A 13,220-nucleotide genomic window follows, 5' to 3' on the forward strand; every position below is an offset into this window, starting at 1 on the left:
AGAAATTTTCTTTTTATTTATGAAATCTGAAATCTGAAATGAGAAAAATTTAAACCCCCCCTTTTTTTCACATCCCCGTTTCCCTTTTTCCAAAACTGATATCAATTCAAATTTCTAATGGAGTTTGCAACAATAGCTACTCTTTTAAATACATCATAAAATATTAAAATGTAAAATAAAGTGCTTGTTATCACTGAATGGTAAAGATTGGTTGGTAGTAAAAGTGAATATACATTGTTTATTGTATAAAACAATAAAAAAAACTTCATCAGCAACATTTTATATTGGCAAATTTCCAATGAAGTTATTTACATAAAGTTATTGGCAAATAAAAATAGAAAATGACATCATAGTCATGTCTGGCAAATGTCCAACATACATTATCTAAAAACATTTTAGATAAGATAAGGAAACTAGAGGCTCTAAAGAGCCTGTGTCGCTCACCTTGGTCTATGTGCATATTAAACAAAGGACACAAATGGATTCATGACAAAATTGTATTTTGGTGATGGTGATGTGTTTGAAGTTCTTACTTTACTGAACGATTTTGCTTCTTACAATTATATCTATCATGAACTTTGCCCATTAGTAACAGAGAACTATATTTGGTAAAAATTTACATAAATTTACCAAATTAATGAAAATTGTTAAAAATTGACTATAAAGGGCAATAACTCCTTAAGGGGTCAATTGACCATTTAGGTCATGTTGACTTATTTGTAGATCTTACTTTGCTGAACATTATTGCTGTTTACAGTTTATCTCTAACTATAATAATATTCAAGATAATAACCAAAAACAGCAAAATTTCTTCAAAATTACCAATTCAGGGGCAGCAACCCAACAACCGATTGACCGATTCATCTGAAAATTTCAGGGCAGATAGTTCTTGACCTGATAAACATTTTTATCCCATGTCAGATTTCCTCAAAATGCTTTGGTTTTTGAGTTATAAGCCAACCAGATGCTCCGCAGGGCGTAGCTTTATACGACCGCAGAGGTTGAACCCTGAACGGTTAGGGCAAGTATGGACACAACATTCAAGCTGGATTCAGCTCTAAATTTGGATTGAGATTAAATAGTTGACACAGCATAGGTTTCTGACACAGAATGAATGTGTTCTAATGAACTTAAAATTTTTGTTTCTCTTAGAGCAATTCACTATGCTGTTGAATATTAATCCTCTCAAAAAAATGTTTGAAGAAATTTTCTTTTTTATTTATGAAATTTCAAATGAGAAAAATTGAACCCAATTTTTTTAATCACATCCCCCTTTCCCTTATTCCAAAACTAATCTCAATTAAAATTTCTGATGGAGTTTGCAACAATAACTACTCATTTAAATACATCATAAAATATTAAGATGTAAAAAAACTGCTTGTTATCACTGAATGGTAAAGATTATTTTAATTTATCAGTTGGTAGTAAAAAGTGAATATACATTGTATATTGTATATAACAAAGATTTAAGTTGATTCTGGACAAAGAAAGATAACTCCAATTAAAAAAAAATCTTGCTATTGCACAATATTTTGCAATTAGATATTTCTTGCTTACTATTCTGGACAAAGAAAGATAACTCTAATTAAAAAAAAATTTGATATTTCACAATATTGTGCAATTAGATATTTCTTGCCATTGCGCAATACTGTGCAATTGAAAAGACTTGCTATTGCACAATACTTAATATAATAATTTTAGATCCTGATTTGGACCAACTTGAAAACTGGGCCCATAATAAAAAATCTAAGTACATTTTTGGATTCAGCATATCAAAGAACTTCAAGATTTCAATTTTTGTTAAAATCAGACTAAGTTTAATTTGGACCCTTTGGACTTTAGTGTAGACCAATTTGAAAACAGGACCAAAAATGAAGAATCTACATACACAGTTAGATTTGGTATATCAAAGAACCCCATTTATTCAATTTTTGATGAAATCAAACAAAGTTTAATTTTGGACCCCGATTTGGACCAACTTGAAAACTGGGCCAATAATCAAGAATCTAAGTACATTTTTAGATTCAGCATATCAAAGAACCTAACTGATTCATTTTTTGTCAAAATCAAACTAAGTTTAATTTTGGACCCTTTGGACCTTAATGTAGACCAATTTGAAAACGGGACCAAAAGTTAAGAATCTACATACACAGTCATGACAGTTAGATTCAGCATATCAAAGAACCCCAATTATTCAATTTTGATGAAATCAAACAAAAGTTTAATTTTGGACCCTTTGGGCCCCTTATTATGTTGGGACCAAAACTCCCAAAATCAAACCCAACCTTTCTTTTATGGTCATAAACCTTGTGTTTAAATTTCATAGATTTCTATTTACTTATACTAACGTTATGGTGCGAAAACCAAGAAAAATGCTTATTTGGGTCCCTTTTTGGCCCCTAATTCCTAAACTGTTGGGACCTAAACTCCCAAAATCAATACCAACCTTCCTTTTGTAGTCATTAACATTGTGTTTAAATTTCATTGATTTCTATTTACTTAAACTAATGTTATTGTGCGAAAACCAAGAATAATGCTTATTTGGGCCCCTTTTTGGCCCCTAATTCCTAAACTGTTGGGACCAAAACTCCCAAAATCAATCCCAACCGTTCTTTTGTGGTCATAAACCTTGTGTCAAAATTTCATAGATTTCTATTAACTTAAACTAAAGTTATAGTGCGAAAACCAAGAAAATGCTTATTTGGGCCCTTTTTGGCCCCTAATTCCTAAAATGTTGGGACCAAAACTCCCAAAATCAATACCAACCTTCCTTTTGTGGTCATAAACCTTGTGTTAAAATTTCATAGATTTCCATTCACTTTTACTAAAGTTAGAGTGCGAAAACTAAAAGTATTCGGACGCCGGACGACGACGACGACGCCGACGACGACGACGACGACGCCGACGCCAACGTGATAGCAATATACGACGAAAATTTTTTCAAAATTTGCGGTCGTATAAAAACTGCATTTTACCCCTATGTTCTATTTTTAGCGGTGGCGGCCATCTTGGTTGGTTGACCAGGTCACGCCACACATTTTTTAAACTAGATACCCCAAAGATGATTGTGGCCAAGTTTGGATTAATTTGGCCAAGTAGTTTCAGAGGAGAAGATTTTTGTAAAAGATTAATTTACGAAAAATGGTTAAAAATTGACTATAAAGGGCAATAACTCCTAAACGGGTCAACTGACCATTTTGGTCATGTTGACTTATTTGTAGATCTTACTTTGCTGAACATTATTGCTGTTTACAGTTTATCTCTATCTATAATAATATTCAAGATAATAACCAAAAACAGCAAAATTTCCTCAAAATTACCAATTCAGGGGCAGCAACCCAACAACCGATTGACCGATTCATCTGAAAATTTCAGGGCAGATAGATCTTGACCTGATAAACATTTTTATCCCTTGTCAGATTTCCTCAAAATGCTTTGGTTTTTGAGTTATAAGCCAAAAACTGCATTTTACCCTTTTGTTCTATTTTTAGCCGTGGCGGCCATCTTGGTTGGTTGACCAGGTCACGCCACACATTTTTTAAACTAGATACCCCAAAGATGATTGTGGCCAAGTTTGGATTAATTTGGCCAAGTAGTTTCAGAGGAGAAGATTTTTGTAAAAGATTACTTTAATTAACGAAAAATGGTTAAAAATTGACTATAAAGGGCAATAACTCCTAAACGGGTCAACTGACCATTTTGGTCATGTTAACTTATTTGTAGATCTTACTTTGCTGAACATTATTGCTGTTTACAGTTTATCTCTAACTATAATAATATTCAAGATAATAACCAAAAACAGCAAAATTTCTTCAAAATTACCAATTCAGGGGCAGCAACCCAACAACCGATTGACCGATTCATCTGAAAATTTCAGGGCAGATAGATCTTGACCTGACAAACATTTTTACCCCGTGTCAGATTTGCTCTAAATGCTTTGGTTTTTGAGTTATAAGCCAAAAACTGCATTTTACCCCTATGTTCTATTTTTAGCCGTGGCGGCCATCTTGGTTGGTTGACCGGGTCACGCCACACATTTTTTAAACTAGATACCCCAATGATGATTGTGGCCAAGTTTGGTTTGATTTGGCCCAGTAGTTTCAGAGGAGAAGATTTTTGTAAAAGTTAACGACGACGGACGACGACGACGACGACGGACGACGGACGACGGATGACGGACGCCAAGTGATGAGAAAAGCTCACTTGGCCCTTCGGGCCAGGTGAGCTAAAAAAGCTTCATCAGCAACATTTTATATTGGCAAATTTCCAATGAATTAAAATTTTTGTTTAGCAATTCACTTTGCTGTTGAATATTAATCCTCTCAAAAAAATGTTGGAAGAAATTTTCTTTTTATTTATGAAATCTGAAATGAGAAAAATTTAACCCCCCACCCCCATTTGTTTTCACATCCCCCTTTCCCTTTTTCCTTTTTTTTTGAGCCTGTGTCGCTCACCTTGGTCTATGTGAATATTAAAGGAAGCAGATGGATTCATGACAAAATTGTGTTTTGGTGATGGTGATGTGTTTGTACATCTTACTTTACTGAACATTCTTGTTGCTTAAAATTATCTCTATCTATAATGAACTTGGCCCATTAGTTTCAGTGGAAAATGTTAGTAAAAATTTACAAATTTTACGAAAATTGTTAAAAACTGACTATAAAGAACAATAACTCCTAAGGGGGTCAATTGACCATTTCGGTCATGTTGACTTATTTGTAAATCTTACTTTGCTGAACATTATTGTTGTTTACAGTTTATCTCTATCAATAATAATATTCAAGATAATGACCAAAAACAGCAAAATTTCCTTAAAACTAACAATTCAGGGTCAGCAACCCAACAACGGGTTGTCCGATTCATCGATAAATTTCTGAGCAGATAAATGTGGACCTGATAAACAATTTTAGCCCATGTCAGATTTGCTCTAAATGCTTTGGGTTTTGAGTTATAAGCCAAAAACTGCATTTTACCCCATGTTCTATTTTTAGCCATGGCGGCCATCTTGGTTTGATGGCCGGGTCACAGGACGGATTTTTCAAACTTTTAACCCAAAAGAAGATTGTGGCCAAGTTTGGATTAATTTGGCCAAGTAGTTTCAGAGGAGAAGATTTTTGTAAAATATTACTAAGATTTACGAAAAATGGTTAAAAATTGACTATAAAGGGCAATAACTCCTAAAGGGTAACTGACCATTTCAGTCATGTTGACTTATTTGTAAATCTTACTTTGCTGAACATTATTGCTGTTTACTGTTTATCTCTATCTATAATAATATTCAAGATAATAACCAAAAAGAGCAAAATTTCCTTAAAATTACTAATTCAGGGGCAGCAACCCAACAACGGGTTATCCGATTCATCTGAATAGGACAGATAGATCTTCACCTGTTTAACAATTTTACCCCATGTCAGATTTGCTCTAAATGCTTTGGTTTTTGAGTTATAAGCCAAAAACTGCATTTTACCCCTATGTTCTATTTTTAGCCATGGCGGCCATCTTGGTTGGTTGGCGGGGTCACGCCACACATTTTTTAAACTAGATACCCCAATGATGATTGTGGCCAAGTTTGGTTTAATTTGGCCCAGTAGTTTCAGAGGAGAAGATTTTTGTAAAAGTTAACGACGCCGGATGACGACGCCGGACGCCGGACTCAAAGTGATGGGAAAAGCTCACTTGGCCCTTCGGGCCAGGTGAGCTAAAAAGTGCTTGTTATCACTGAATGGTAAAGATTGTTTTAATTTATCAGTTGGTAGTAAAAGTGAATATACATTGTATATTGTATAAAACAATGATTTACGTTAATGTGCAATTGAAAATTACTTGCTATTGCACAATACTGTGCAATTGAAAATTACTTGCTATTGCACAATACTGTGCAATTGAAAATTTCTTGCTATTGTACACAAAAAATGTTGTACAATACTTACTTGCTATTGCTGAGTACTGTGCAATTGAAAATTTCTTGCTATTGTACAATACTTAATGTTATATAATTTTGGATTCTGATTTGGACCAACTTGAAAACTGGGCCCATAATAAAAAAATCTAAGTACATGTTTAGATTCAGCATATCAAAGAAGCCCAAGAATTCAGTTTTTGTTAAAATCAAACTAAGTTTAATTTTGGACCCTTTGGACTTTAATGTAGACCAATTTGAAAACGGGACCAAAAATTAAGAATCTACATACACAGTTAGATTTGGCATATCAAAGAACCCCAATTATTCAATTTTTGATGAAATCAAACAAAGTTTAATTTTTGACCCTTTGGGCCTCTTATTCCTAAACTAACTCCCAAAATCAAACCCAATCTTCCTTTAGTGGTCATAAACCTTGTGTTTAAATTTCATAGAGTTCTATTTACTTATACCAAAGTTATGGTGCGAAAACAAAGAAAAATGCTTACTTCAGCCCCTTTTTGGCCCCGAATTCCTAAACTGTTCAGACCTCAACTCCCAAAATCAATCCCCACCTTCTTTTTGTGGTCATAAACCTTGTGTTTAAATTTCATAGATTTCTATATACTTATACCAAAGTTATGGTGCGAAAACCAAGAAAAATGCTTATTTGGGCCCCTTTTTGACTCCTAATTCCTCAACTTTTCGGACCTCAACTCCCAAAATCAATACCAACCTTCCTTTTGTGGTCATAAACCTTGTGTTTTAAATTTCATTGATTTCTATTTACTGAAACTTAAGTAATGGTGCGAAAACCAAGAATAATGCTTATTTGGGCCCTTGTTTGGCCCCTTATTACTAAATTGTTGGAACCAAAACTCCCAAAATCAATCCCAACCTTCCTTTTGTGGTCATAAACCTTGTGTCAAAATTTCATAGATTTCAATTTACTGAAACTAAAGTTATAGTGCGAAAACCAAGAAAATGCTTATTTGGGCCCTTTTTGGCCCCTAATTCCTAAAATGTTGGGACCAAAACTCCCAAAATCAATCTTAACCTTCCTTTTGTGGTCATATAGATTTCTATTCACTTTTATCTTAGTTAGAGGGCGAAAACTAAAAGTATTCGAACTACGACGACGACGACGCCAACATGATACCAATGTACGACCAAAAAATTTTCAATTTTTGCGGTCGTATAAAAATAATCAGCAATTTTCCATTTGTAAACATGGTAAAGGGGCATATAACTCAATAACAATAAAAGACAAAATAATAAAACCAGGTGCTCCGCAAGGCGCAGCTTTATACGTCGACCGCAGAGGTTGAACCCTGAACAGTTGGGGCAAGTATGGACACAACATTCAAGCTTGATACAGCTCTGACTTTGGATTTTGATCAAATTTTTGACATATTATGAGTTTCTAATAGAAAACATATGTCAAGATTGTCAGGAAACAAAATGCGTCTTTGGACGACGACGCAGACGACATGATTCCATTATACTACGCTAAATTTTTTAGCGGTCGTATAAAAACCAATTGATCTCTATTTTGTGGTAATTAATTAGCATTGTGCATATGTTTCATACCAATTAAAATTTGGTTGAGGCAAACTACATGTAAAGTTACAGGTACCATGGGTACAGTGACCCCAGTTCAGGTCACTAAATAACATTTCTAACATAATTTTCATGATTTTATTGCTACTTAATCTACTTATCTAGAGAGGAAATTAATCACAGCTTGATATTTGGCTTCTTAAACTGGCCGTTAATTAATATCAGTGTCCACATGCGTGATTTATGACAACTTATATCACAACTTATCAGTGGGTGTGTAAATATTGACACCTGTGCGTAATGTCTCTTTGCAATTTAAGCTTTTATGTAAAATACATTATTTACATGTTTATTGGAATAGTACAAATTCTTATTGGTTTATAATACAATACAGATTAAGATCAATTACCAGGTGAAATCTTCTGATCTGTTTTTATAAATAAACAGCTGCGCCATGAGCGCATGATACGCCCGACGTCTTGTGTGGAAGTTTTATGCAATAATCATAAATAGTTTCTGAGAAAGTTTTAAGCAATAACCATATATATTGTATTTGAGACACGGCGGGACATGTGAAACCCCCACCCTGAAAAACTAAATATCACTAAAATAAAATTTTGAATCAAAACCAAAAAGTATACAGATCTTTAGATTAATATAACAAAGAAGTGTGTAAAGTTTTAAGCAATAATCATAAATTATTTTTGAGATATGGTGCGACATGTAAAAAAAACCTCCCCCTTTTTTACAAAATACTCAATAACTCCAAAATAAAGTTTTGAATCATCAACAAAAATTTTACAGATCTTTAGATTAATATAACAAAGAAGTGTGTAAAGTTTTAAGCAATAATCATAAATTGTTTTTGAGATACGGCACAACATGTAAAAAAAAACCTCCCCCTTTTTTACAAAATACTCAATAACTCAAAAATTAAATTTTGAATCATCACCAAAAAGTATACAGATCTTTAGATTAATTAAACAAAGACATGTGTAAAGTTTTAAGCAATAATCATAAATTGTTTATGAGATATGGTGCGACATGTAAAAAAACCCTCCCCCTTTTTTACAAAATACTCAATAACTCAAAAATAAAATTTTGAATCATCACCAAAAAGTATACAGATATTAAGATTAATATAACTAAGAAGTGTTTAAAGTTTTAAGCCATAATCAAGAATCGTTTTTGAGATACGGTGCGACATGTGAAAAAACACACCTCTGTTTTAGTTACAAAGTGTCGTAACTCAAAAAGTTTTAATCTTATTTTCACCAAAAAGTATACAGATCATTTGACCATCATAAGAAACAACTATGTTAAGTTTCATGAAATTTGGATAAGTCGTTCTCAAGTTACGGTGCGACATGTTTACGCCGGACAGACAGACGGACAGACACCGGACATTTGTATCCCATAATACGTGTCGTCAAAATTTTGACGGGCGTATAAAAACACCTCCCTGTTTTAGTTACAAAGTGTAGTAACTCAAAAAGTTTTAATCTTATTTTCACCAAAAAGTATACAGATCATTTGACCATCATAAGAAACAACTATAATAAGTTTCATGAAATTTGGAAAAGTCGTTCTCAAGTTACGGTGTGACATGTTTACGCCGGACAGACGGATAGAGAGACAGACGGACGGACACCGGACATTTGTATTACATAATACGTCCTGTCAAAATTTTATACTTTTTGACGGGCGTATAAAAATGAATCAGCAGGAAAATAAAGTATAAAGTGAAACAGTAAAAAAAAAAAGAATTTTCATCTCACCTACTCCTTTCCCTTATTTCAAAAATAATCTCAATTCAAATTTCTAATGAAGTTTGCAACAACAACAATCATGACAATAACTACTCATTAAAATATTAAAATTTAAAATAACATACAGTCATTTGACAGCAAAGAGTACCAACATAAAGAAACATATAGCTAAAGTAATTGTCCATTAACCAGGAAACCCTTGTTTTCCCTCTTTTTTGCCCCTAATTCCGAAACAGATTGAGTCATAACTCCACAACCCCAATCCTAACCATCCTTTTGTGGTGTGGAAACTTGTGATACAATTTCAGGCAATTCTATACAGTGTTCCACAAGTAATAATTTTCTGGACACTAGAAAAATGCTTATTTTGGGCTTATTCCTAATCCAAAGGGACCATGCATATCCCATCCTTCCTTTTGTGGTTTCAATTAAACCTTGTGTTTAAATTTCAAAGTTTATATTTACTTACATACTTAAGTTATTGCCAACTTTCCAATTACCGGTATGCTAAAATTATTGGCAAATTTCCAATTGTACTTGCAAGACTTATAAGTTATTGGCAAATTTCCAAAGGAGTTTATTATACTAAAGCATTGTAAAGTTATTGGCAAATTTCCAATGGAGTTTATTAATACTGAAGTTATTGGCAAATTTCAAATACACAATTTTTAAAGCAGTGTGAAGTAGTTGCAACATTACTTTTGGATTTACCTCGATCCCTTACACTAGCTAGCTGCTCTCAAATTGTCTTTAATGTCCTTTAACCAAAAAAAAAACCTTGTTTTTCGCCTTTTAAAGTAGTTTTTTTACCCAAATTCATATATGGTTTGAACCATAACCTCCCAGAGTCAATCCTAACCATTCCTTAGTAGAATGGAATCTTGTGGTATAATTTCAGAAAGATTCATACACAAAAATGATTGTTTTTGGCCCCTTTTTTGCCCTTTATTCCTAGACTGTTTGCCCCATAACCCTTAAAATAATTCCCAACCTTCTACTTATGGTATTTAACATTGTGGTACAATTTCTGAGCAATTGAAATATTTGATACACAACTTATTGTTCTGAAACTAGATAAATGGTTGTTTTGGGCCCCTTTGAGCCCCTAATTCCAAAATCTTAGGGACCATTACCCCCAAAATCAATCCCAACCTTCCTTTTGTGGTTGTTAACATTGTGTTAAAATTTTATTCATTTCTATTAAATTATACTAAAGTTATTCATGTTATTATCTAGAAACCATCTGTCTTTGGATGACGCTGACGACAACGACAACAACGTGATACCAATATATACGACCAAAAAATTTTCAACAATTTTTGCTGTCATATAAATGAATAACCAAATAATGATACATGTATGTATAACGTAACGGTACCCAAATTGCACCGAGTACCCAAATTGCACCTATTTAGCAAAACTAGCAGCGAAAATCTTACAAGATTTCCCAGTGACTAAACAATTTGTATTTTTATGATTTGATACTAAGCACATCTTTCAACATAGTTAAAACTATTTAGATATATGCACAAAACGTTCACAGTATTTATCAACAGATGAAGTGTTTACTGAAAAAGCAAAATGTACTGAAACGTCACCATGCGACGTCATCAAAACGTCATCTTTTTAAAATGAGCAAATACAATATGTTACAAGTATCCATTTAAAAAAAAATGAAGAGTAAGCATGGACTAATATCAAATTGTTCAAAATGTTTGAAGAAAATAAACAAAAGATCTGTTATTAGACTTTTGACGATGTGAATGTAAGCATGGATGCAATTTGGGTACTCCTCATTTCAGAATCATTGATGGTTTGGAGGTCAGTTTAGACCAATTTTTCTATGATTCCATATGGAATAAAAATCAAATTGGTGTACCTTTATAATAAAGAAGGATACGGCTACAAAAAAAACACAAAATGGACATTTTTTTCTTTATCATAAAAAAACGTAGATGAAAAAACTGTCAAAATAGGTGCAATTTGGGTACCGTCACGTTACAATCGATGTCAATTTCACAAAACTTGCAGCAATTTTGATCCCCCACCAACAGGGGTTTGTTACAATTTGCCGGGTTAACTATCCATACAAACCCCCAAAAAACAAAAAAACAAAATTTGGGGTTTGTATGGATAGTAAACCTGGCAAATTGTAACAATTTTTCGGGGTTCGTATGGATAGTAAACCCGGCAAATTGTAACAAATCCCTTAGTCCAAATAATTATGACGTCTTGAAAGGCTATTATAATTTTTTTCTTTGACGCTTTTACATCGTCGATGTAAGGCGTCAAAGAAAAAAATTATAATAGCCTTTCAAGACGTCATAATTATTTGGACTACAAATCCCTCTGCCCCACCCCAAACTATTTGAATTAAGTTTTTTGTCCTTCATTGATTTTTTTATGTGGTCCCTAACTTGTTCAACTCTACTAACATTTTTTGTAACGAGTTTTACCTGTCTATTGCTTGAACTTCCGACCTAGAAAACTTTCTGTGTTGTGAATTTGCTTTGTAATACGCCAATTCAGACCCGAGACACAGAAATCTTTTGAGCTTTTCAATATCTGAAACTTCAAAAACGTATCCTCCAGCCACATTTCGTATTTGTGAATATCCTGGCAGAGGTTCTGGCTGGCCAGTAGGATCACCTTGTGGGTGAATATAGGGGTCCACATCCATATCTCTACCTCTAATGTCCAATTAGTTTCCTCGTGAGAATGTCAAGTACGACAACCCGTTTTATAAAATTCTGTGAAAACGAAAGTAAACTGTTAATTTCTACAGATTATTAGATATTTGAATACCGTTGCTTTTTTTTTAAGAAAACAATATACATGAAGTATATACTATACATATATATATAAACTATTGTGTTTTTTCTTAACCAAACTAGTTTATTTACGAAAAGGGGGCACTTCCATATGAAAGTGGATATTAGACAACTCGGCCCAAAGACCACTCGGACTTTGTTCTCCCTAACAGATGTTCCCTTGGCAAATTTTGAATAAACAATGCGGCTACCGGATGTGTCATGACCCTCGTGTAATGTTTGTTATTTTCTTTAAAAAAAAAAAAAAAAATATGTAATTTTCAAACAGCAACATTTCCATATAAGAATTACATGAATTGATATCTGTTGAAAATATTTAAATACGCAGAAATCAGAAATAACTTATTATGTATCAACCACATTTTATAGTTAAATATGGCACTTTACGCAACTCTTCCTTTAAGGAACAGTGAACAGCGAACTGATACATAACAGACTTAATACCTATATGATAGACTAATTAAGCTATCACAGCAACTTTTTTTTCTTTCAATTTTCAGTATACATAGGATTTGGCTATTTATCCTAGGAAGGTCTAGAAACAGGACAGATAAAACCAGGACAGTTATTTTCGATACGTTTTTATCTGTAACTTCTGTTTAACTCAACATCTTGAAGTGTACAATAAAGAACAGGGTATAAACTTATAGTATTTGTAAAAAAATAAAAAATAAGAAATTACTAAGTAAAAAAAATCTGCCAGGACAGTTAAATTTTAAGGCAGATTTTTTTTTGGCGTTAAGGAAATAAATGTCCATATGATTTCATATTTTCTTAAAGCTTATATTTCAAACTTTTCAATTAACTAAAATGTGTTTACCAGACTTCTTTTGAAGAAGTTATTAAACTTTATATTTTGATTTTGAACTAATTTCAACAAAATGTCTAACGAAAAAGACTACTGTCCTGGCAGATTTTTTCACCTTTTAAAAGAGGAAAAAAATATTAAATAATAGATTTTTAGAACGATAATTCCATAAACTTTATATTATCGTACAAAAATATTATGTCAGACAGTTGTTCTGAAGAAAATATTACAATTATAAGTGAACTTTTCTTCACAATTAAAGCAATTTTTTTCTTAAAATTTAACGGAGTAGGCTACTGTCCTGGCAGATGTTTTTGGCGTTACTGACATAAAAGTTCATATAATTTTAAGCT

The 13,220-nt window shown here is 32.9% G+C and overlaps 1 protein-coding gene across 3 annotated transcripts in view; it reads right to left on the reverse strand.

The window, feature by feature from the left end:
* Positions 1-13,220, reverse strand: part of LOC139481161 (RNA-binding protein RO60-like) — a 59,361-nt gene that overhangs the window by 27,013 nt on the left and 19,128 nt on the right. For all 3 annotated transcript variants that reach the window (XM_071264312.1, XM_071264311.1, XM_071264310.1), the window contains exon 4: positions 11,685-11,978. In XM_071264312.1, the coding sequence (XP_071120413.1) occupies positions 11,685-11,908 (224 nt within the window). In that variant the 5' untranslated portion in view covers positions 11,909-11,978. The remainder of the gene's footprint in view (positions 1-11,684; positions 11,979-13,220) is intronic.

Source organism: Mytilus edulis, chromosome 7 (genome assembly GCF_963676685.1).
Source record: "Mytilus edulis chromosome 7, xbMytEdul2.2, whole genome shotgun sequence".
Taxonomy (NCBI): domain Eukaryota; kingdom Metazoa; phylum Mollusca; class Bivalvia; order Mytilida; family Mytilidae; genus Mytilus; species Mytilus edulis.